The 27,680-nt window shown below is 35.5% G+C and overlaps 1 protein-coding gene across 7 annotated transcripts in view; it reads right to left on the bottom strand.

Annotated features, from left to right (window-relative positions):
- The window catches only part of LOC109099162 (cell adhesion molecule 2-like), a 219,000-nt gene that overhangs the window by 29,389 nt on the left and 161,931 nt on the right, over nt 1–27,680 (bottom strand). For all 7 annotated transcript variants that reach the window (XM_042770925.1, XM_042770924.1, XM_042770920.1 and 4 more), the window contains exon 3: nt 15,678–15,827. In XM_042770925.1, the coding sequence (XP_042626859.1) occupies nt 15,678–15,827 (150 nt within the window). The remainder of the gene's footprint in view (nt 1–15,677; nt 15,828–27,680) is intronic.

Raw genomic sequence — 27,680 nt, 5'->3', positions numbered from 1 at the left:
TACCTGTCTGTCCCAAGCAGCCATTCATCCATTATGTTTGCAATTTCCAAGAAGAGTTTGCAACAGCTGAGAGACTGATGAACAGAAAGGTCACCTTATCCTCATCACTCCACACCGTCTAAAAAAGGCACAATTCACTTGTATTGTGTCACTGAAAAAAGCAAGAGAGACTGGCTTTTCATTTAACATCTCACAGATGTTTTGCTTTAAAGTTGTCATGAAATCAAAGTTGACACTGTTTATTTTGTTAATACATTTTAATTGCCATTAAGCCAATTTTTAAACCAGTTAAACCAATCGCATACAGATCTGCATCCATTCCAATATGCAAAGTCAAGCCGTTTCACTTGGAAATGTGTCAAAATACAGGAGTCAAGTCGGTTTCTTAGACACTTTTACAAAATACATCATTCTATAAATTGTATAGGGTGTCCCAACATGGTTTTGTTTCAATAAAAGTGTGTTGACATTCGCTTTTGGTCTCTGTAAACTGGGGGATTTCTCATAGACGTGTTCACTGTCCTTTTGAGAACATTGTTACATGCAAACAATGACATGTCAAATCAGAAAACTAAATTTACTTACATGTCATCAGAGACAATTGTTTCGTCTATCAAAGCCTTTTAAATGTACATTAATGTAAAAAAAAAAAAAAAGACAATGTGTTTCCAAACAATACGATCTGAAGCTACAAGACAGCTTCTTTCTAGAGGACGTGTCAAGGCTGTTTAAATATTCCTTCTGAATGTGTGCTGAGTTATGAATAGAGGGTTTGTGGAGATGGCAAATGCCTAGGGGGGTTTTGGCATGGAGACATGGTGGAATTGGATGAAGGGAGGAAAGGTGATCAGGTCTGGGCTCTCTCTACACATGGGCCTGCTGATAGAGTCCAACGAAACCCAGTGAGACAAGGACCATCAAAGCTTAGGAACATATGACACATTTCCACCAGCCCATATCCCTCTATCTTCCTCAGACACAGAGGAAGGAATGGAAGAAAAGAGTGTGCCCCCTTGTTGTTTACAGAAAAGACAAACACGTACACACTCATACACCGAGCACCACAAAGGTGATGATAAGCTGCCAAGGCGGGGAACAGTCGCTGTTTGTACCACATCCGAGGGTTGATGGTACAATGCCTAGACTCTAAATCGCTTGGTGGTTTCCATTCTAGCCATACAATGATAATATATAGGGATGTAGGCATTAAAAAGATCGACAGAGAAGAGAAGAAAGATATTGAGAGGAAGAAAAAAGATTCACCCACACGGAGTCGGAAATCGACTTCCTTCAGTGGTCAAATCTGTCTCTTCACTGGGGTCAAATGAAGAGGTCAATTCTACTCTCAAAAAGAGCTTGACACAATAGTCTCGTGAAGCGCTGGTTCATTTTACTTACACTGAGACTTTGTGCTACATCTTATTCTGACACAATGGTGTCAAGCTCGAAACATTATCCCAAATCCATTGACAGAAACAAGTATACAAAGGTTTGAATAACCCTACAGACAACTGTTATCAATTCAGCGCAGGCCAGCGGGGGCTGGAAAAGCTCCACATTTCCAAAAAAAGAATCGAAAGCCTGCCAGATGCCCAGAGTTAGCTCCAATCTGTCACAACCTCCGTGAAATGCCAACGTCAGACAAAGCTCTTTTTCCAAGAGCTTAAAGAACACGACATGATGAAATGGTTGGTTTCCAACATCCTTCTGACTTCTTCAATGCAGTTTATTCCACTTAGAGAGCAGCATAAATCCCTCGATTTGATTTTTTTTTTGGGAGAGAAGGGAACTCTGCAAGGCTGACTTCTAGATGACCCGACAGACATCCTGGCATTCCCTTGAGCTGGAGCAGCCTGACGACTGCCTGATGGACCCCTGTTTAGCATGTTCAGGTGGTGCTTTTCTCTAATAGTGGCATTTTATCGAAGACTTTATGGCTTACAAATAAAGCGGGGCGCACACTACAAGATAATGGGGCCGAATTTGGGCCAAATTCTCCCCTTCCGACAATCCTAAGTAAAGTCCTGAGTATCTTGATGGTTCTACAGATTATCTTATCAGATTTTCCTGTGGTGTAGGGTGTGTTAAGAGTGACTGAATCTGCTCGGAAGAACATCGGGGCCGCATGGATCTCAAATTGTAAATATCCAACATGTTGAATATTTATGATCGAAAATCCTGTTTTGTGGGGGGATCCATGAGGAAAATCAAACACGCACTCTGTAGATTGTCACATGGAACGAAGCCATTCCCAATCAGAAAGTGAGCTGACAGAAGATGGAAACATTATTCATCTCCAGCTCGTGCTGTAACTTGTAAAGTCCATGCTCACGCCATCCTCCAGACAAAATTTCAGTAAAAAATAAATCCAAATACAATTATCGCCATTTCTTCTAGTCTGCCTTCCACCAGTTGTTTATGCTAAAGTCACATTAGACGAGATTTCCCGTGTTCACCGTCTGGACTCTTGTTGTTTGTGAAAGGAATCGGTTAGTGTGTGCTGTCTTGATCACATCGCGGCAGTCCACACACTATAGGAACAAAACTGTCGAAATCAATGGTTTTTGATGTTATGTGTGTGGTCTCTCACATTTTGAAAATCTGATAAGATTTAGTGTGGGCCAGCCTTAAAACTTGGCAAGAAGAATTACAGCCAAATTGAAGAAGACAGCAGTGGAAAACAATGGAGCTGACTGTAAATGCTATTTTCAAGGTCGTAAGTGCATGTGAATGTGGGTACGTTTGGACAATATTGTGTGTTTAGATATATTTGGTGTTGTTGCTCTTGGAAGGAAGAAGGCTGCCGACAAAATGTCTTCGCACCTTACTTGTGAACAGTCATTTGGCAGTGCACTTTGAGAGACTCCCAGCACTTTTCCACATGAGGCTCTGAAACCACATTCAACATCCAACGTTGGAGCTGAGCTTCTACTCTGACATAATCGGACCACTCCATCAGATGAGGAGATGGAAACGGACATGAGCGACAGGCCCCGCGGCTGTGCCTGTCCCGCAGCTGGCAATGTCGATCTTGCCAATGACATGTTAAGAGAAGCCAGAAGTTCCACTCTCTGCAATTCGACTGCTCCAACAGCCAGCTGTGATTGGTCACTATCTGGACAGGCTGTGATTATTGTAGGGACGTAAGCCTGTAGTTCCACTGCAGACAGGAAGCTACTTCCCAGCAGCTCTCAGGGGCCAAGAAAGTGCTTTACTGCAGGTGGCCAGTGACCGGAGGTAACAGATTGGGCAACTGATGACAACTGATGTGATGACATCTGAACACTTGTGGAATTATTAGACTTTTCTACACAGAGTCATATCAGGTCAAATTTGACATTAGGCATTCACAACTAACAATGTGGAATAGCTACCATGCATAAAAGAGCTACTATGACCTAATTCTCTCTGACAAATCTCTAAGGTTTAGTTTCTTATGCTGCATCACATAAAAAATTAGCCTTTGTTCGTTAAGCTTGTTGCTATTTCAAAACACAAGACAAGACATTTTTGGGTCAGTCGAAGAACACAATGCTTTCATGTGAGCTGTATTACACTGAGAGCATGTAAAATTGAAGCGCAGAACCTACAATATCCACAGCTCATCCAGGAATGCAACTGCTCACAGAATATGAAAACATGCGGAGATTGTTTCATCAGATAGGACTGGTTGCTGTTTACCCTTCTGAGGAGGAACACTGTTAAAAGAATTCCGTCTAAAATAGTGGGTAAACAAAGTTAAATTTGACCTCAAGATCATGATGTTTGAAGGTCGGAACAGGGGCTTAACCATTGATCGTCCACTCTGTGAACATCAACCTAAAAATGGTCATTAGTTAATAATCAAGCATACTTTCAAACTCAATCAACCTTTGCCTATCTTCACATTCATCAACAACAAAAATGTAAGACCCTAATGAACTTAATACAGTCATAGTAGAAACCATCCCTTATCTCTACCTAACAGTACCCTTAATGCTAAGCTACAAATAGAGACATTCTGAAATGTCACACAGCACTTAACATTTCATTTATCGACTGGTAATGCTATAATGATAGGAGCCCATTAGAGGACCATTTGGCTCTATGTGAGGTGTTGAGCTTTAAAAATGACATTTAAGTAAGTGTGGAAATGTTAGATGGCGATGACTTGTTTCACGTGTCTTGGAGTTTGGAGTCAAAAGCGTGTTTCAGAAAAAAAGAGAAACGGAATTTATTTTTTTAAAAATTCACTACATTTACAGTCTATAAGTGTAAAAGTGTTTAAGGGAATGAAACATTAAAGCAACATCTCAAGTTTGATTTTCTTTTAGACAGGAGTAGAGCTGTTTCAGTGCTGTCAATCCCACTAAAAGTGGAGAGATGACCAGAAGAGATGTGGAAAAGTAAGGAGAACAAGGTTAGGAAATGTTGCAAGCCAAATTTAAACTCACATTTCCCACATGAGCACCATAACTCCATATATTAGATTATGTAGACTTATATTTACATTTCTGCATACCGCAGATGCTTTTATTCAAAGAAACATTGCAATTTAAGTTCAAGGTACAAATTTCATCAGTTCATGCATTTCCTGGGAATTGAACCCATTACTTTGGCATTGCTATACATAATCATTTAATATGTGCCTGAAATATGCCTGTACCATAAATATAACAGAAAACTGAGCTACTTTTGAAATGATCTCCGAGATCTCACTTTTTGTACTTTTTTTTAAAATATATACTAGACACGTCCCTGAATATTCTGCGACTTGAATGTGGGTTGGACTTTTTCATCTTATTTCTAAATAGGATTTTGCACCACACAGATATAGTAAATTATTACAGTCTTATTTCTCACATTTATCCCACAGCAGTGAATGCTAATATAAATCATGATGGCCTCAATAGTACACTGGGGACAAAATGGAATTGACAATGTAGAATGTGCTGATACATTGAAACCTGAAAATACCCATTAGAAAGAAGCATTAAATAAACCCCTTCTAAAAGTATAAGGAAAGACAATTTACTGATATAACCTTGCAGACCTTTGTAGACTTAAACAAAACCAGATGACTGAACAATGTCGCAGCGCTTCATGTTGTTCCTCTGCATTTTGCTCACTTTTGAATCTTCTTATCTAATGAGCAATTTAACTAGTCCATTAATGCAGTAATTTAGAACATAACAACATTTTGATTGCCGCAGGCCAATTAAGAGCCCACTCTGCAATTTGACCTTTTGCTATTTGAGCTGAACATCTCTAATGAATGTCAGGAATCATGCGCCAGAAACATTTGAGATACCCACTGAAAAAGCAGTTAATACTACCACAGCTCAAAACAGAAAGAAAGAAAGAAAAAAGATATCAATATGTATACGGTAAATGGCGTTTGTTATAGACCGTCTCAGATACATAGAGTCGGATTTCAGCTCCAATTCTTTTACATTTTCAAACACATCTGGGAAAGATACATACAGTATGTCATACCACAAGATAGAGCCCTAAATTATTCAGGATCTGTGAGGTTACATTTCACAATAAATAGCAGCTAGGTCACTCATTATGAAGTGCAAATGAATACCTTCTGCAGGTGCTGTTTTTTCTTTATGTTATATTGGAGCAATAGACATTTGGGCATATACACTCTAATTTATCCTGCTCTAGCATGATGAATCATACACAGTGATCGCATTAATAGTGCACGATAAGGGAGACATATGGCGCTTATCGAGTTTTCAGTGGTGGCGACTCATCATCGTGGCACTTCTCTCCTAATGGCCTTGGGCTAAAATGGATATGCAAGCTCTTGGGGCACAGTACTGTGGGTCTGGTCAACCACACCAGTTTCATGGATGCTTTTATCTAAACCAAAGTACAAAGTACACTTATTACAGTAACAATGTCCCTAGAGGGGAGGTTAAGCACCACACTGGGATGCTTAGGGCTGGGCAATTGTACTTTAGTATTATTTATATACTATTATAATAATATTGATTTATCATTTGAATTCTGTAGCTATTGTTTTATATTATTTCATATTTGCATATTATTTTTATTTAAGTTTCAGTATTAGTTTTTGGTCATTTTTATTACAGTTTTTTTTTTCACCTAATTATATAAAATTTCCACTTTATTTCAATTGCTAAAAACTATTTTTAATAGTTTTAGTTTTAGTCTAAGTTAATGATAATAAACACTGAGGCTGGGTGACACAAAGTGGCTCAAAAAAGGATATCTAAATATTTTTCAGACATTTGAAGAACCATCTAAATCTAAATTTTTAATAGAGTAAAAAAGACACAGAGTAAAAAAAGTATTAAATTATAATACATTATATAACTTGTATGAGAAAAAAAATTACACAGTAATAATTTGATTAAAAATTTTAATTAATTAAAAAGGTGACAAAAAACAAACAAACAAACAAAAAAAATATATAAATACAAAATAAGGCATGTTTTCCCACATTGTTTTCAATAAATAAATATAATAGATCTTGTTTAATAATAATTTTCATTTTTGCCTACCAATATCACAATACACAGTATTAGAATATATAAAATATATTTAAATATAATACATACCTTTTTATTAAATCAATTCCTATGAAAATTGAGAAATTTACTGAAAAACAGAAAAATTTACTAACCAAATGTAACAGTGTTTTTCATTGAGCTATTACTAAATCATTGAAGTTTAAATAAATATTTCTTAAAGCTCTCATAATGACACAATCTATAGAAAACTTAATTCTCTCAACATTGTCATATAAAAAACCCATAAATATGATATGTCCTTCTAATTAGTCTATTATCCTAAATTATGTGTTACATTAATAATATAAAAAATGTAGCTTAAAATATATTTCATCCCTTTCCCTAACCTTAAAAATGCTCTGAAATAAAAAAAGTAGAAACAAAATTATATAAAAAATAATATATGAAATAATTTTATTTTGCCAGTGAAATCATAGCAATCCATCTGGCTTAGCCACTCTATCACACAGACTGCACACAGGGTGCGGTGGACATTATTATGGATAAGCCACTGATATATAATTCAGAGGCGTCTGTATAACGCAGACTTCCAGTGTCTTTACTTGGAAACATGAAGAGGAGAAATGTATCTGGTAATCTAGGTGGGGTGGATTTAGAATTTAGCCCAGAATCACACACCACGGCAGACTCACAGTGTGTTCTGTATGTGAATCACACACATACACAACTCTCTGCATATCCAGGCCCTACTGATGCTCTCTTTCACAGGCTTGAGATATAGCCCTCACGTAGGAGTTGCCTCACACAAACGTTTGGTGATGTGGCCAAATAACAAAGAATGAGGGCTATCTACTTTGCTCTCTTCTTCACCATGGTATAGTGAGTAAAAATTGCAGGTTGCTTCTGTAGCAATCAGCTGTATCACTCCGAAGAAACAGAATGTTACTCCATCTGTGAGCCTATAGGCCATGCACTGGATTGTTGGCAACTTGGCATGCTGGGAATTAAAGTCTTGTTAAGGGTTTATTCCAGAGGAGGAGAGTGAACTTGATCCAACCATCCCCTCTTGATCTAAAGGCTGATAATTTGTAAGAAACAAGTGCAAGAAACAATATTATTACTGTTGTTGCAGGCATGGTAACTGCTGTAAAGTCTATCAATGTCAGTAAATATCTAATAGATTTTTACATATTCTGAAGACAATGTGAGTGGCTGGGGTGAGGTTTACTGGGGTGAGTGTAACAGAGGTCAGCTAGTATGAGCTGTACAGCTAGTAGGACCATTGCAGTGGTGCCGTGACCCAGTTGGTAGTGAGGTTCACTGGGGTGAGTGTAACAGAGGTCAGCTAGTATGAATTGTGCAACTAGTAGGACCAGTTGCAGTGGTGCTGTGACCCAGTTGGGAGTGAGGTTTACTGGGGTGAGTATAACAGAGGCCAGCTAGTATGAACTGTGCAGCTACTGTAGTAGGACCAGTTCCAGTGGTGCAGAGAACTGGTAGGGAGTGAAGTTTACCGGGGTGAATGTAACAGCCCTGTTAATAAAATAAATAAATAAAATAAATAAATAATACAGCATATGCTGGTTAGGTATGTTTTGAAGCATGGCAACTGGTTTGAGCTGGTCCTTAAGTGGTCATGAGCTGAGATGAGAACCTAAAGTTTGATTTCTTTGAAAATTAATAGCAAACCTTTTCTCAAAATCCATTTTTTACATATCATTCAAGTGCAAATGATGCACAATCACTTTCAATCATATTTGTTCCAATCCCTAACACTAAGTATGGGCCATAGAAATAGTATTGGTTGATTTGGTGTTTTTGCACAAAACACTATCTTCTATCAGTAGTGTTTTTGCACTACTGATTTTACTTTACATGGTTTTATACTGATGTTTTTGTCACATAATTTGTTTTGTATTTTCCTGCCCAGGGACAGCAGATGAAATTTAGCTCTGTAGCTAATTCTGGGGCAGTTTTCTGACTCTCTATTGTCCCTGTCAAATAATGAATAAAGCTCCACATATTCCCACTTTCACAACTGACCGTCTTTTTCAAAGAGGATCTGCTCATAGTTGCACAGTGTAACATTATAATTCCACTGAATCTCTTTGAAATTCAGTGCAAGCTCCCATAAGCAATCTTCTTTTCCATTTCCTCATTCCAATGGTCCAGATTCCAAATATAATGGGCTGTACATAAGCACATCAGTTAAAATATATATCTCACACACCCTGCGGTCTAAGGCCGCATCTGTCATTGTGCATGATTGAAGATTAAAGCCATTTTTCAAATGATGGTTCACTGTCATCCGTTACTGTATCTGGCCCACAAATCACCATAAATACAGAGCAGCCAAGTTGCTTTTGATTCAAGAGCCCTTTCAATATATGGATAATGGACAGGTTGGGATATACACACTCTTTATTTCTTTACGGCACAACCAAATGCAACAAAGTTAAATCAAAACGATGGAATTAGACAATGGATTGAATCCAATATGAGCGATATCTGACCAAAAGGAATATCAAGCCACCATATCACACTTATTACAGCACACTGAATGAGGCACCAACTTCTAAATTCTTTAATACTGATTGCAGAAAAGTCTCCGGTCACTTGAGACCAGACCATTCATTTTCCAAGGCCACTAGAGATTGACAATCCTTCAGTCTCCGTTTACAGACCTAATTGTGACCACAGCCAATTTTCTCTGGAGTCACTCTCCTCTCTCATTCAGTATTGCACAGCACACTATTGCCCTGAATCTCCTGATGCCAAACGTGCCCCCACATACTACCGAGACACTGCTGACAATGACTGTTTTAGTCCCACTGAGAGTGATGCGTTTAAACAATGCACTTTAAATAGTTCACATAATGACTTTCTCAAAATAACACACAATCTTTATGAAAAAGGACATATGCAAGTAACAAATACTCAAATATAGACAAATATTTTGTACTGCATTACATTGAGCTGTTGTGCTATTACAAAAAGATATAATTTATTACATATGCGGCAACACAACAAACATACAGTAGAAAGACCTTTTTCTTTCTTAAGTAAATTAAATTAAATAAATTTACAGTAAAGGGAAAATAGTGACCTATGACATTGTATTATGTCAAATATCAAAATGTATTATTATCTGTTTGTTAATGAGGGATTTGTGGACACAGTGTTTTTAGATCTGTGGAGTAGTTTTGATAGGAGAATTGGCACAGAGGGACCCAAGTGGCATGTTGTTACAAGTAATTTTTTAAATGTAATACTTATTGTAATTATTGGGGTTATTATTTAATATTTCCATGAATTAGATTTACGTTTTATACATCTTCACTTTCATTAAAACCTATAGGCTAATTGAGTAAAATCATTACATTAGCTGTTATAGTTTTGCTATCATGACACATCTTCAAGTAAATATGCGCAATTAAATGTAAATATTCATATGCCTGTATATAAGTCATGGAATAATATTACCTTTTCGATGAATCTCTTTTACTGTGATTCGTCTTTGTCCATCATTGGTCTTACCGATCCTGTTATTTATTACCACTTCCTTATATTTTGTGCTATAACAACTAAATTAACAAATGTTTCTATTTATTATCATTCTGCACATACTTATCATATATCTAAATATTTTAATTTAAAATAATTCTGGAATAATGAAGACTGGAATAATAAATACTGAAAATACAGGCATAAATTACATTGAAAATATACTTAAATAGTAAACAGTTATTTCAAATTATAATATTTCACAATATTACTGTTTTTATTGTGTTTTTTATTATATATATAATTTTTATTTTTTTTTAATAAAATTTATGCAGCCCCAGTAATCATAACAGACTAATTTCAAAAACGTTTTCTTACAGACCCCAAACTTTTGAACAGTAGAGTACAGCTCTTTTCTACTCACAGAAAATACTCACTGAATGTCCTGCAGTCACAGCTGGCTGGCGTTAACAGCACACAATTTGATGAATGGTGCTGAATTGAATTCACTTTCACATAACGCCGTGGGTGCTTGAGCTCCTGAGTGACTTGACTTGTACAACTGTGACTTGTGTCTGCGCCTCAATCCACCACAACAAGTGCCAACACAACAAACACCAATTCCTTCAATCCCTAAATTCAAGTTCTGCTCATTCTATTATCATCATGTTCCAAACAATTATCTTAATTAACATCTGGTTAATGTGCAATTTGAAGCAAGCACTTCCCTCTACAGAATTACCACCGTTACTTCGCCCTCAACAACAGCACATCTGTCCACTCCAAGGGAGGTGGGTGAAGGACCGGTGCCAGGAGGGCATTATGTTGGCTGAGCGCTGCAGAATGTTGGCTGATCTTGCCAGCTTGCTCACTTCCTCCAGTCTGTGTCAGTGTCACATCAAATCCGCTGGACTGGTTTCTCTGTCCCTCTTGGCGACTGCGGTGGCCGTGCCAGATTCGGTACCTGGGTGTTTGCAAACACTGAGTAAAAGAAAGCACTCTACCCGTATTCTGTGTAGTGGGGACAGCTTGCAAAGAACTGGCGCATGCAGTCCACTTGGGAGATGTGAAAAGAAAACATGACAAAATACAAATATGGATAGTTTTAGTGCATCTTGTACGTGCAAATCCTTTTTTTTTTGGTATGCTTTGGTACGTTTTTCACAAGCAAGGTGTATTTTTTTTTAAAAACTCTTAGTATAAAAAAAACTAAACAAAAAACAAATTGATCACACTTGTAACATCGCTAGTCCTTTCAAAGCCGATCTCATGCTTTCATTACAATTATAATTTTTTTTTCATTTTTTCATTATCAGTGTTTCAAAACATAAGATTATTTTAATATATATTGAGAACATTTGATTAAATCACCAAAACATAACAGTATGATCTCCTTTCAATGTAGAACTTTTATCAATCAGTTAATTCAAGAGCAAACAAATCACTGTTGCTGCTGAAATAATTACAGTAATACAGGCATTAATTGTAATGTTAGAAAATACACTTACATTTTCTAACTTGCATAACTCACATAAAACCCATAATGTTTGTAAAAGGATTTATCCAGTGTGTTATCAAAAGGTGTGATGAAGGTATGACATGGCCATAAGATTTTGTGCTAGAACAGAGTTTACTGTCAGTTCAGTAAATGTCCTCACTGTGCCATATGACTGAATACTCTAGTTGAACTTTTCAGATGAAAGGTGAGTTTTATTTGCAGACTCTACCATGGCATGCTTCTATAAACAGTATCACATGGCATAATGTAATGTAAAATGCTGTATTTGATGCCATCTGTCTCCCTTCTTCTGATACAGCTCTGGGCTGTGTTTCTCGTTAACGTTGTCTCTTAGCTCGCTACGAAGACTCTAAAGGTACATCTTAACTAAAGGTATATCTGTTCTAGGTTATACTTTAGGAGGCTGCTTAAGATATACCTCCTTACATACGACATTACCAGGTGCTGTCCATGGCTTTGGTGCTGAATTGGCTGATATTAATGCCTCTAGAAAAGATTATTCATTCTATGCAATAGAATCTACTCTTTTATTTGAGAAAGTGGTGTTCTTTATAAAATAAGTGTTAATTTTAAATAAAGACACAGAACTCTTTCCTGTTAGAACGCAACAAACTTGCATGAAACTTTTACTATCGGTTTGCAACATACCTCAGGGAATAAAACCAAGAAAGAAAAATATATACCAAGAGCACCTCCCAGTGGTCACCACATAAAATACAAGGGAAAAAAAAACCTACATGAGACACTGAAGCTGTTTACACTGTGAAATGAGTTGTGAAACACTCATTCGCCAGAGAGCAGAATAGAATCAACAAGCGTGCACACTGAACAAAATTCTGGTGTTTCAGCGATGACTCATCTGAACGCCTCTGATTGGCCATTGGATTCCTAAGCTCAACAGCTAAGCAAAAAGTGAGCAAAAGCTGACAAAATCACCCAAAACCTCTCTTTGAGGATGTCTTCATTTGTAAAACTGTGCTTTGCAATTTGTGAACATTCAGCAGGATACAAGGGAGAGGAACTGATCAGAGATTGATCAGAGATGTATCAGAAGAAGGTAGACAGATGGCATCAAATACAGCATTTTATATTACATTATGCCATGTGATACTGTTTATAGAGGCATTACCATGGTAGAGTCTGCACATATAACTCACCTTCCATCTGAAAAGTTCAACTACAGTATTCACAGTGAGGACATTTACTGAACTGACAGTAAACTCTGTTCTAGCCCAAAACCTTATGGCCATGTCATACCTTCATTGCACCTTTTGATAACTCACTGGATAAATACTTTTACAAACATTATGGATTTTATGTGAGCTCTGCAAGTTAGATAATGTAAGTGTATTTTCTAACGTGACAATTATTGCCTGTATTATTGTAATTATTTCAGCAGCAACAGTGATTTGAAACATGCATCTTGCATTGTTTGCTCTTGAATGAACTGACTGTTAAAAGTAATAAATTAAAGGAAGATCAATATTGTGTTTTGGTAATTAAATCAAATGTTCTCAATACATATTACGATAATCTTCTGCTTTGAAACAATGCTTTTGTGGATGAAAATATGTGTAATTGTAATGAAAGCATGAGATCAGTTTTGAAAGAATGACCAAAGTTTGGATTTTTTTTACTTGAAAAGATACACCTTGCTTCTGAAAATAGTACCAAAGCAATAATAAAAAACAAACAAACAAACAACAACAACAACCTGTATGACATTTTAACATAATGAGAAGAACATGTTATTGAGAACATTTTTAATTCTTAATTTAATCTGAATAACATATACAGGAATGTATAAATAAAGATTCTGAACAGATTTAAATTTATTTTATTTTTGCAATAAGACTGTGATGTGCATGTACAGTAAATCTGCTCTGAAGTGCTCCTGTAGCTCAAACTCAAGCTCATGGGTTTGATTCCCAGGGAATGCATGAACTGATAAAATGTATACATACAATGAAATGCAAGTCATTTCTATCTGCATAATGGATAAATGTAAATGAAATAATCACTTGGTGCTCAGTTAAGGTTAATGAATGCATATGAACCCCTAAAGTCTGAATCATGGAGAGAGTCGTCTTTGCCTTGGAAGAATTAATTGGGTCCTTGTGATGTTTTGTATTGTAGATTCCTTAAAATATTTCTTAGAAAAGAAGGTGTAAAATCATGTCATGTTCATGTGATGGCTACTACTACAAAGTTCTGACAAAACTAGATAGTGCTGTGTCTGACTGACAGACTCATAGCATCTTGGTCATTAATGTGAACAGTCAGCTTGGTTTTGGAGTGTAAATTTTGCCATATGCAAGATATTCCAAACCCCTTTGACTTCCCCAAAAGCAGTTTAGCAGAATGTTCATGCTGCTTTTATCCATACAATAAAAAATTAAGTGCAATATTGCCAGCATTTTAATTTGTAAGAGAACTAAGCTGAAAGAACAGCTTGGAGCTCCACACAAATCCAATCTCAAGATCGTCAATTACAGTAAAATGTGAAATGACATATAATCTCAGATCCAAATAGAAACCAAATGAAGAGACAAAAACATTTCAAAGCACTGCTGTATCTCAAAAATATGACAGCAGTTGTTTTCGCAAGAAAACTAGAGCAAATACCTGCACATATAGAGAGATAATACAGTATTTCAAGCCTGCACTCTCCCACACATGAACACATACGCAGTCGTAAATGTCAGTGATGGCACTGCTCTCCTCTGCAGACTAATGAAGCGACTTATTTTCATCAGACAAACAAAAGCCCTGCCATTAATAACATCAGATAACAAATGAAATTTACTTGTTATCTTTATGTTATTTCCTAGAAAATGCCTGTCTTTGTCAATCAAAACATAAATCGCTCCATCTCTGAAATTACTTATTTTTGCCTGTTACATCACCAAGATCTCTTATTTGTCCTCTAAACACCTATCATATATATATATACATTTATTTTTGCCTGTTACATCACCAAGATCTCTTATTTGTCCTCTAAACACCTATCATATATATATATACATAATGTTCAAATATATAGCCCATATATATATATATGTTATATATAGGTTTGTGATCTCTTCATATATATATATACATAATGTTTATATATATATTTGTGAAATTAATGTGATTAGGTCGATCATACCTACCCTTGGCATGAAGAAGACGGAGAAGAAAGAAGAAAAATATATCAGCCAGTGACACAACAATAATTAAGTGTGACCTCAGTAATATAGCAATCAATCAATTATTTTTATCAATGAAAATGTGTTGCACTGAAATAAGATTAAACAGGCAGAATGATGGACAGACAGATAGATAGATTGATTGAACGATAGAGTGATAGACAGAATGACAGAACGATTTAACATCAGTCTATCAATAGTATGTGTATGTGCACATGTCAGACTGATGTTGCGTCTTCCTGCTTTTCAGCATCTTGCGCCATTTTTTAAAGGTGCCATGTCAAGTTAAAAGTAGTTCAGCTTTGAAAAACACCCCCTGGGAGCCCTGATTTGAGTTCCATTCTGCTGTGCTCCATCTAGCTGTTTTTGAACACAAGAACACGTCCTGTGTGAACAGCTTCTGTTTTCAGTAAATGTGCTTTACATGGTGCCTGTAGCTCAGGTGGGACTATGCTGACTGCAGACTCAAAAAACACAAAACAACAACAAAATACCTCTCACACACACACACACACATATATATAACATAAAGATAAATACCATACCAGGCCAGCATTTTATATATGGGGATTTATGAAAAAATTGGAATAAACCACTTTGGTTTACATTAAGGAAGTCATAAAATCATCTGTAAACAAAGTGTTATGTGTTTGAGTATGTTTCCTTGCTGACTTGAAGTGAAACACTCCATCCTTCACCACTGGGGAACCTTTAATGATTCTAAATTGCTTTTGTTATTGCAGTGCTGATGTGGATGCTATGAATCGAAGAATTGATTGGTTTGTTTGTGTGCCTGGCCCATCTGAGAGAGAGAGAAAGAGAGCGACACACTTGAATGTTCAGTCTCATTAGTCTTCTTGAGCCCAAACTCATCCTTACACAGCAGATTTCCACTCGACCCGACCCAGTAACCCACTCTGGCTCTGCTGCAAGCTCACCACACCAGACTGATTTACGGCACATCCTGCCCACACTCACCTTTCTTGTCCCCGAAGAACAGGGTCTGTTGTGCTGGATTTGACCACTGGAGGGAGGTGTTATCATTATAATCCACTCTGCAGGTCATGTTAGCCGTGCTGCCCTCGACTACCGTCACATTCTGGGTGATGGGGAACTGAGCCTGGCTACCTGCAGAGAGACAGACAAAGAGAGCGAGAGAGACGGGTATATAAACAAACCACTGTTAAACAGGAAAGAGGACAGAGGAGGAGAGAAAGCACTCAGGTACTAGTAGGAAAACCGTTCTCATTATAGTGACTCAGAATCACGCCGTAGGGTCGTCATGAAGGTTGTATTATTAACTGTATCATAAAATAGATATTTTCATTCCTAGATGATGATTTTGGTTAATACAGCATTCCAACCAGACAGTGTTGAGGAAGCTATTTTACTGTAGCTTGCTAAGCATAATGCTAATCATTATTTAAAGTAGCTGCACTTAAGTCAAGCCCTTACGAAAATTAACTACAAATAAAACTAAAAACCATGGTTAATATAGTTAATAAAGTATGGTTTGGCTACATGGTTCCTGCACTTTTACTATAATAAAACCATGGTTATTATAATTTTTATTTTTTATTTGAGCTACATAAGATAAGATGAGATGTCACATCTTATCGCTTACATAAAAAAAACATAACTTTCCAGTTATTAAATGATCCCAGATCGTACACATGTCTGTTAAACAGATCTCTGTTAAAGATCGCTTCATCTGGAAAACATCTGCTGTGTACAAACATCTGAGAGATGTCTTTAAGATGTCAGTTTTACATTCATTCTAAATCATAAACATCTTAAAGACATTTTCTAAACGTCTATTTGACGTCTAATAAACGTCGTATGGACGTACTGCAGATGAGCAAACGCTCTAAAAAAATATGTCTTGCAGACATCAAATAGACGTCTCCGTGATGTATGTGTGTTATCTTGGATGGGAGTCATTTGCTGGCACAAAAACAATGAGGAGATTTTAAATGAATCTCAATAACAGGGACAGAATCAAACCTGAACAGGTACATTTTCAAAAATACCACCGCAACAAGAAGAAGAACAGCCAAATTAAAATAAACTAGTTGAAAATATAGAAATTTGAATTTGTGAATCTTGTTTTTTTTTCAATCAGTACATCTGCAAGATGTCTGTTAAAGATTGCTTCATATGGAAAGCATCTGCTGTATACAAACATCTGACAGATGTCTTTAAGATGTCAGTTTTACATACATTCTAAATCATAAACATCTTAAAGACATTTTCTAAACATCTATTTGACATCCTATAGACGTATTACAGATGCACACACTTGAAAGAATTGCAGATGTAAATGTAGACATCAAATAGACGTCTCTGTGATGTACGTGTGCTCTCAGGGGTTTATTTAAATGAACTGCTCAAATCAACACACTTTTATGGCAAATCATAACTTTTTAACATTTTTTTTTGAATTGGTAGTTAATTCCCATGAATTGATACAATCTCATTTTTGCGTTTATGCATGTATTCATATTTGCCATCATTTTACCAAACCATAAGGTAGTTACATTTCCTCATGAGATCAGATTGGTCAAAGCATGAATTTGATTTACCAATAGCGCACATGAGAGAGAGGACAGCCCAAATTAACTGAATCATTAGAATAAATCAGTCCTTCCATTGTAACATATAAGAGAGAAACAGAGAGTAGTTTAGATGCACATATTTGATTATTTCCTAAACTGAGGTGCTTAAAATTTGGTCGTGCTACGCCACTAATTGTTAATAAAAACATATTGTTTGTGGAAAAACTATGCTACTTAAAACAGCTACTGTCCACGCTAGTGAAAAATACATATATGTTAGTATACTAAACATCATAGAAACAGCTCTAACAAAATGTTTTACGGAAAAGGGCTGAGAGAAGATTTTGTGCTTAGTGTTCAAAAAAACAAACAAATAAAAAACAACAACATATGGGTGTGGAACAACATGAAAGTGAATAAATAATGACAGATTTTTCATTATTTGCTACATATTCTTATTATTTTTCTTAGGTAGTACATAATGAAGCATAATAAATGACAGCTCTGCTGCATTTTGTGTCTGCTGTGGTCTAACAACGTTCTTTTGCCATGTTAGGATTTAGAAAGAGCTAAATTGGTCCAGCTATCGTTATTGGTCCTTCTGAATACTACATATAATAAGAGCGTGTTAAACCTGTTACACTCAAAATGATGGATTATTGCACACATTTAGCACAGTGTTTGGGTAAGTGAAACAATGGTGTAATTCTTTGCCTCTATCTCTCTTTCTGTTCATTCTGACTTGGGATCAACAGTAATTGGTAGCATGGCCTAATTAGAGCTATAGTCATGTTCGGCAAGGGAGACACTGCCACTGCAGCTGGGTGGCAAATTGACACATAATCCAGACTATGGTGGGCTTTCGATCCGAGTTAGCGACTGTCTTGTGTCTCATCTGGGAAAGGGAGATGGAAAGTGTGTGTGTGTGTGTGTGTGTGTGTGTAAGGGGCATAGGGGACATCCAAGCCAGGCTTAATCACCCAGCCTCAGTGGATTCTGCTGGGACTTATTCTGCATTTGTTTTCCTTGTCTTACTAAAAATTCACCTAATTGCATTCTGGCTGCATCTCAACTAGGTCTTTCTTTGTTTTTTAAGATATTTAACTTGAGGGAAAAATCTCTCTTTCATACCACTGTTGCAGGTAGTGTTGTACAGCAATATTAAAAGTGAAGAATGTAACTTGTCACATTTATTGTATAAAAAACAGTAAAATCAGTAATATTGTGAAATATTATTACAATTTAAAATAATTGTTTTCTATTTGATATCTACATATTTTAAAATGTAATTTATTCCTGTGGTCAAAGCTACATTTTCAGCATCATTACTCCAGTTTTCAGTGTCACATGATCCTTTAGAAATCATTCTAATATGCTGATTGGTTGCTCAAGAAACATTTATTATTATTACCAATGTTGAAAACAGCTGTGCTGCTTAATATTATTGTGGAAAAAGTTACGTTATTTGATGAATATAATTTTTTTTATTTGAAATATATATATTTTTTTGTTTTGTAGCCTTATTAATGTCATTACTGTTACTTTAGATCAATGTCACGCATTGTTTAATAAAAATTATTCATTTATAAAAATAAAAAAATCTTACTGACTTAACACTACTTTCTCACAAATTAGCATGATAAATATTCATTATGCAAAATGTAATATTCTGTCTAAAATATCAATAATATATTTATAGAATATAGTAAATATATTAAAATAAACATACTATTATATAAATAAAATAATACATAACATACAATTATATATAATATTAAATAAACCTAAATATTTTTAGACAGAATACCCAGTTCTTATTATCATCAATGTTGAAAACACTTGTTCTGCTTAATATTTTTTTTGGAAACTGTGCTATGTTATGTTTTAGAATAGCATTTATTTGAAATAGCTTTTTTTCTTTTTTTTTTTTTTTTTTGTAGCATTATTAATGTCTTTACGGCACTTTTGATCAATTTAATGAATCCTTGTTTAATCAAAGTATTAATTACTAAAAAAAAAAAAAAAAAAATGCAGTGTTTTACAAATTAGCATGTTTTCTAATATATTTATACAATATAGTAAATATATTAAACAAATTAAATATTATATAAATAATGCATACATAATATTAAATAAATCTAAACATTTTTAGACAGAATATCCTGCTCTGTTTATGGCTGAATGGCAGGAACTGTAAAGTGGCTCGTAAATCAGCGTGTTAGCATGCATGAAATTATTCACAAGCTAATACTCCGTCTCGTGGCAGTAGGGGATCACTGTGTGGGCTTCCCAAAAGCGCCAGGCACTGCTGCGTTCTCCTGAAGGTGACATTGGGATCTGTCTCATTCAAGGCCCACATGCTATGGACGTGTTGTACTGACCGCGGCGTCGACTGCCTCCTTCATTATTCCAGAACAACATGAGCACATGAGGTGTGCTTGAAACTGACATGGAGTGTGAATGTTAAATAGTGATGCTTGCTGACAAATCAAGTTATTAGACTAAAAAGAAGAAACAAATCTAGAGGAAGGTCAGAACAGACACTGGGTTTAAGATGTTTTACTTTCATTACCAGCAGAGGAGTAATTTAACGGAAAAGTGTGCAATTTTTTCAACATGAAAACAGTCCCCTATCCAACCTTAAAACACAGACATATATGAGTGAGCCATTTGTAAGGTTAATTTTCCCAAAAAGTGTTTCAAAACATTGCATCTCAACCAAAAAGGCACAGCAATGGTGTCTCAACCAATGGTGCACATTTGGGGTGGGGCTAATTGTTTTTCCAACCAATGGCAGCACGGGGAGTGTCTAAAAACAGTATTTTTGCGATTCCACTTGAGTGAGCTGTGCCTCATACATTGCTATCTACCTTTTTCCTAGCAAGCCTACTGTGTTTTAAATTATGGGAGGTCAGAAGAATAACATAACACTCTGTATTTTAATGTGACATTGTAAAACATGAATATCTATAACAAGAACTCTTCTCACTCCACTGCATTCGTTTCCTCCTGATTATTTTCTCTTTTCTTTTGTATTCCGCTGTAACAATACGTAAAAAAAAAGACAACATATACTGCGTATTTAAGGTCTGCTCTCCTGATTTAATTTATGATATCAACCTTGAATAATTCTCTGGAATGCTATAAGAATCTTATGCCCCCTCACATGGATGCTTTAAAATGTAGTTGTCTCCCCTTCTAATCCCTGTTAACAGTGTTTACTGGAAGCAGGTAAAATCCAACATTTGTTATCTGTCGATTTCAAGTTTACAAAATCCATCGTTTCAATGCTTTGCTGGAGAATCAGAGATCTTTTGGAAAGGGAAGAAAGTTCAAATAAGCACTTTAACCCAATATAACATCAGGTTCTTTATCCTAGTCTAAATCTTTTGTAATTACATTTCAAAACAGCCTTTTCCAAAATCCCATAGTTCATAATTTACACAAAAGTGTTATCTTTTGAGACAGGCTGCTGATGTAATAAAGTTACAATAACTGAACTACATTCCACACAGAAACACAGTTTTATCTAACTTTATAGTAGTTGAGAAAGAAGTTTAAAAGTAGTTATAAAGGTCCATAAATCTCAAGTGTTAATAATTTTACTTTTAAAGGGAATGTTCATCCAAAAATGAAAACTATGCCATCATTATTCACCCTTGTGTTGTTCTAATGTTGTATGCCCCTCATGTGCTTGTCCATGTAATCCCAGTATATGGTGATCAACATCAATCTTTTAAAGTGCCCCACAAAAAAAGATTGGGGTTGTACTGCTGTGAATTTAACCACTGATTCTTTGTAGCCTGGAAGTGAAAATAAAACAAATTTACTTTCACAGTGTCTTCTCGACATGATGTTAACCATATGAAGCTACAGTGTTTGAGATTTGCAGTGTTTGAAATATAACCCATTATTTAACAAATATCCTGATTAGGTCATTGGTTTCTGTGCATGACTGCACGTTCATTAAACTCTATAAGCTCTGAAAATGAAAGAAGGGCATATGGCATCAGAACAACACAGGGGTGAGTAAATAATGACAATTTTCATCTTTGGGTGAACTATCCCTTTAAGATAAACTCTGAGATTTTGATGTTGATCTGCTGTAAATGCAAAGTGGATGTCATAACAGTGTGTCGGTCCTGTTCAACACAGTTCTTCAACTGAAAATTAGATCAGAACAGCACAATTGAAAATACTTGTGTAGCTCAAACCATAGAGCACGGTGCTATAGTTTTAGCAAGGTCATTGGTTTGATTCCCAGAGAATGCTAAATGATAAAAAAAGGGTCTGTCTTGAATATGGTGAATGCCATTTTTGGATAAAAATGCTTGCCAGATGTGTGAATGTAAATGTAAAGCACACAAATCATGCATTATTATTCCTTCCATTTTAGTTAAACACTATAAAAACAAGAAACAAATAATTACATTTATCATTAAAAAGACAACAAGACAGTTTCTGCATTCAGGAAAAGAAAAAAAAAAAAATGCTGTATTTTTCACTATTACCTGTATGGCTTCAATCTCAGATCTGCTTGAACTGTTGTTATTGTTGATCTTATGCCATGAAAATAAAGAAAGCCTTTTGTGTACTGGCTGTTAAACACTTGTCCCTGTGAGTGCAGATGCTGTTGTGCTGGTGGATGATGGGTAGCAGCTTACATTTCACATTTTAGCCCAAACCACTTAAAACAGATCCCAGATCAGCTTTTGCTCCATTTGGCCCTTTATTACAACAGGACAAAGCTTCAGCATCAGTTAAATACTGCATAAACGGCCTTTTGTGTAGTTATGGCCTGTATATTCAGAAAGCTGACTTAATATGTTTTTGTAACCTGTGATCCTTTTAAGTTAAAACTTTTCTAACATTATAAGTCTTCATAATCACTTTTTTTCTAAAGGCTCAAAAAAAAAAAAAAAAAAAAAAAAAAAAATTTGATATTTAGTCAGCATTTTAGAATGATTTCTGAAGGATCATGTGACACTGAAGACTGGGGTAATGTTTAATCATAGGAATAAATTATATTTTAAAGTATATTAAAATAGAAAACTAAAAAAAAAATAATAATAATTGCAATACTGTTTCACAATATTACTGTTGTTTCTGTATTTCTGATCAAATAAATGCAGCCTTGATGAGCAGAAGAGACTTCTTTATATATATATATATTATATATATATATATATATATATATATATATATATATATATATATATATATATATATATATATATATATATATATATATATATATATATATATATGCATCATTATAAAAAAGCTGGCAAGCAACTAAAAAACAAACAAAAAACAAACAAACAAAAAAGAATCTTGATTCTTCTAATAGATATATGATTTCCATAAGTAGAGCAATTTTCTATTCTATTATTAAAGTACTATTAAATACATTTTTCTAAACGTTTGGATGGTGTAAGTGACTGTGTTCAAACAATTCACTGATTCATTGTAGTCTCTGTACTTAATTGAACTATATATATTGAATATATATATATATATGTATATATGTATTATATCTATCTATCTGTATATATATACATATATACATAATATATATATATATTACACACACACACACACACACACACACACACACACATATATATATATACAACAAACTAAGTTGTTAAGTTGTCTGAAAACATTACATTAAGTGTAATTTTAGAGTATTTTTCTGTAATAAGTTGTATTTACTCTCAATTTATCTGTTCAGTTTAATCACATCTTCATAATATACATCCTCATTGTTTTTGTGCCAAATAGAGCTTTAATGTAGTTAGCCACTTTTTGTTTGCTATTTTTCACAGACTAACTTGACTGCTTGTAGCTACAGTTTCAGCGTAGCTTCCCCAACACTTCTTATTAAATCAACTTAAAGACTTAAATTTCTCATTAGGGAATTAAAATGCTGACATATCTCATAAACACTCGTGCTTAGGTTTAGCAGGAAGCAGCAATGAATGAATGAATGAGCCACACATCCAGAAAAGCTTTTTTTCTGTTTCAGCTGACTGCACCACATAATGGAAATCACTCGTTGATGAATGACCAAAAAGCAGCCAAGCAAGCCACTGTAGAATACATTGCATGCTTTTGGCACCATCAAAAAGCTAACAAATAACCACATAGCAGCCAGAGGAACAACCATCTCAATTCATTACTCAGCGATAACACCCCCCCACAACCCCAACCCTCTATCTGGACTAATGTGTCTGCCTTAGTCTTCAGCATTAAAGCCAGCAGTAGCATTTGTAGAAATGTTGCACAACAGGATTCAACGACAGCTCAGGGCGAATCTCTCTGCGGCAGCTGCTTTGTGATTCTCAATAACCCAGAGGAAAACTCTATGGCTCAGAGGTTGCATTTTCATAGCTCATAAGACGTCTCAGTCATCTATTATTATGTTGAATTGACAAGGTAAACTATACAAAACTTGGGTTAAAGGAATAGTGCACTTTAAAATGAACATTTGCTGAACATTTACTCACCCTCGGGTCATGCAAGAGGAAGCGTTATGGACTCGTATTTCAACTGGAAGCAATGGTTTATAGTTAAAATTCCTTAATGATGCACTTGTTACTTGCAAACACTTAGATTTTTGTGTGTTGTGTGGACTGCTTATTGTGATTACTTGTGGATTACTTATTGTGATGTTTTTTATCAGCTGTTTGGACTCTCATTCTGACGGCACCCATTCACTGCTTTGGTGAGCAAGTGATGTGATGCTATATTTCTCTAAATCTGTTTTTGACCTCAAGACCCAAGAGTTCGAGACAATGATAAAATTAGTTATGAAGGCACCCATTCACTGCTTTGGTGAGCAAGTGATATATTATATATCTATATATATATATATATATATATATATATATATAAACTGATTTTAAATCCTCTTGGTACAATCCTCCACATGGAAGTTTCCCAATGTCCACTGGAGCTTTTTGGTTTTTAGTTTAAAATTTAACTTCGGAACTTTGCTTAGTCTTTTTGTTTGTTATGATATATCATTTATTTTTTATTTTAGAAGTTCGAAATATAAATTGTGATTTGTTACAAATTGGCGAAATTTACTTTTATCAGACATTTTTATAATTTTCAGTCTTTCTCTGCTGTGAAAATGGACCACAAATACAGCTGACTCATCTCTTGAATCTCAAAGATGTTGTATAAATGCTTAATGCTTCATAACCTTCAAACTTCAAGGCTTTGTAAAACTTTTCAAACTTCTCAGACATTTCAGAATTGGCTTTGCCAAACCAGCTTTTAAAATATGCTTTGAAAAACTTTCCAAAATCTTCCAACTCTGTCTCTTAGCAGACATAAAAACAATAGTCACAAATGAGACCTAGAGTAAAGTATTGTAGTGATTTTGCTTTTGCCAACCTAGGAATGAAAAATAGTGTAGTGATGGGTACTCATGTCACAGATGACGTCATGATTTTTGGATCACGTGTCACTTAAGGACCTACAGAAGGTCCTTAGTCTGGAACACGCAGATGAAATTACCTTGAAGTGAAGGTTTGCTTGCCGGAGCTTAACCTTGTTGCAAATGTCTGTATGTCTTCTGCCTCTTTGGGCTTGAGACTAGCTGCTTTGTCTCTCTAGGATGGAGACTCTGGATATTCTGCATCTGTTGTTATCTTGCTGGATCAAGATTCTGAACACAGGGTATCTCTTTCCTCACAGGCTGGAGGCTCAGAAAGTGGCTGTGTCTGCTGCTGCCTCAAAAGCTGGAGACTCAGGGCATGGTCTGTTGACGTCTCTCCCTCATGGATCAGAGACTCAGAACATGAATGTCTCGGTTACAGTCTCACCTTCATAGTCTGAAGAATCTGAATTTTGAACGTATCTGTTAGTGTCTCACTGGACGTGCCGGAGACTCAGAACAAGTGTGTATGTGTCACTGGACGTGCCGGAGACTCAGAACAAGTGTTTTTTTTTGTGATTTTTTTGTTTTGTTGTATAGTGTTTAATGTGTTGATATGATTTGACTATTTTGCTAAATTTTAATTGCAATGATTGTTGTCATTTGGGAAATTTAATTTTACATTTCAGCAGAAGTTGCTCTTTCACCAATAAGCACAAATCAATAGAATATCGACTCATACTGTATGCATGGCTTATTTTACCCCATCTAATGCTAGTGCACAGATTTATAAAAGGATATCAATTAGAGGCTAAATAAACACAAAAGACTTCAGACATTCACTCACCCTGTCTACATTATAAAAACTGGTGTAACAAAAACCTACTCTCAAATATTATAACAGAGAAATTCCCAATAGTAATTCCAATAATTTCAAATTGCATTAATGTTTCTCTTTTAAAACAACAAGAAAAAAGGCTTATTGCTGCACAGAGGTGGCATAAGTAACGTTGCAATCTGCAACCACTATCACAAACAATACAGTCAAGATCCATGACAGAACACAGACTAGCTGAATGATACATTCATTTAAGTAGAATACTTCAGATTGAGATTGCTGAACTCCAGCTTACTTGTACAGTATTATATGTCGGTGTTTTCAGATCGCAGCGCCTTCACAGAGAGAGTGTGTGTAAATGGTTGCCAGATTGCATAATGTAAAAATCCAGGCAGAGTATGTATCCATATCACAGAAAAGCTCTGATTGGGGAATTTGAGGTCTTGATATCTGGCAACCACAAACACGAACTCTCGCATAATAAAGTCTTGTACAGCAGTCTGAAATGTTTTGGCTCTAATTTTTTTCCCCAACAAAAATAAAAACGGTTTGGTAAAGTTTTTGTTCTTTTAGAAACATTTTAGTCTCGTCTTTTTTTGTCAACGATATTGCATGTTCATTTAGTCACAGTTGTCGTTTAATGACCTTATTATTGTCTCGTCATCTTCTCGTTTTCGTCAGGGGAAAAAGTCTGGCCCACCCGTCTTTCCTGCTGTGGAACTTATGTGCATAGTCCAAACACAAAGTGTCACTAAAATTTTAATGAATTTCTCATTTTCCAAACTACAACCACAATACTTTTGGCAATGTTACGATTGCATTAAGTCCAAACATTATAGAAAAAGATTGAACTGCCATGTATGCATTCATTTGTCCATTGACAGCTGAGTTTGCGTAAGATGTTGCACTACACATCGCTGTCACTGAAAATACTTATTTCTGTGAATAAGTAAAAGATGGGTGTGTTGTAGTTTGCATCAGTTTTAAGGTTTAAAAACATAGTTATGAATGGATTTGGATGGATCTGTGTGATTTTTCTTTGTTTCAGCCACTGTTGCTGCATCCAGGGGTCCTAAGGAATTTTTATGGCGGTCACAGGCCAAACCTTAGGAATCAGTCTCTAGGTGGGTGAAGGGCATAACTTGCATTTTGACCAATGAGAAGTCCTGTCCTTCCTGGGCATGGTACCAGAGGTCTTTCTTCTTCTTGCACTCTTTAAGAGGTGTCTGGCTGCTGTCCTAGCATCTTTATCTGATGGCACTGGACCGTTTGCTTATATTAGTCCACCAAGATCCAACCAAAATGTAGCAAACCTTTGTCCACTGTTGTGGTCAGAGAGGGGCCCCACCATAAACTAGGCCCTGGAATGTGCTGCTCACTATAAAATTATTCACATATTATGTATAACTATGATATAAAACTATATACATTTAAATCAATTATTAATATAAATATTTCTGTTTTATTACATATCTAAAAAAGAAAAAAAGATAAGTCATAAAACGTATTGATTGCATAGCTCATATCATTTGGTTTTTAGAAAAATTTGATGAGAAATGTTTCAATTTGTATTGAAACGTTAAAGGAGAAAATCAGGATCATGTATCCATTTGTCCTCAGCATAATCTCAAAATGAATGTGTTTGTAAAGTTTAAATTGTTTGTAAAGTAATTCTTTACATGGATTTGTTACATGAATTTGTTGGGATTAAAGATTAGTATTGACTTGAAAATTTATGGAAGCAGAAAACAGTGGTATTGTCTCCAGACTAGTCAGACCTTTAATATTACTGTACAATATATAGGGTCACAGCAGGAGTCTAAAACAGATGCATCAAGGTATTTCTAGCACATTTTTCTCCCAGATCAAAAGACAATTACTGAAAAACAAGACGTCCAAACAGCTGTTATTTTTATTTAATTTTTTTTTTCTTTTTTCCTGCGTGCACTTATGATCAGTGCCTTTGGAATGAAAAGCATGCTTATCTGATCAATTCTCCTTTCACAGTGAGTCTGTGGCTTTAAGCTGGCAGAAGATTAAATGAGAACTAATGCGAGAGGTAATATCATTTTGAATGCCGTGTGATTGGTATGTCTGTCAACCTTTGCTGGGCACGGGAAAATTAAAATTCATTACTTGTGAAAGAGCCGCCATGCTGAGGTAATGAGAGTGAGGATGAATTAGCTTTCATGCAAGGCTTC

This window comes from Cyprinus carpio, chromosome A15, assembly GCF_018340385.1.
Source record: "Cyprinus carpio isolate SPL01 chromosome A15, ASM1834038v1, whole genome shotgun sequence".
NCBI classification, from domain to species: Eukaryota; Metazoa; Chordata; class Actinopteri; order Cypriniformes; family Cyprinidae; genus Cyprinus; species Cyprinus carpio.
Note: the sequence above shows the minus strand (reverse complement) of the source record. Positions and strands in the feature narration are given on the sequence as shown.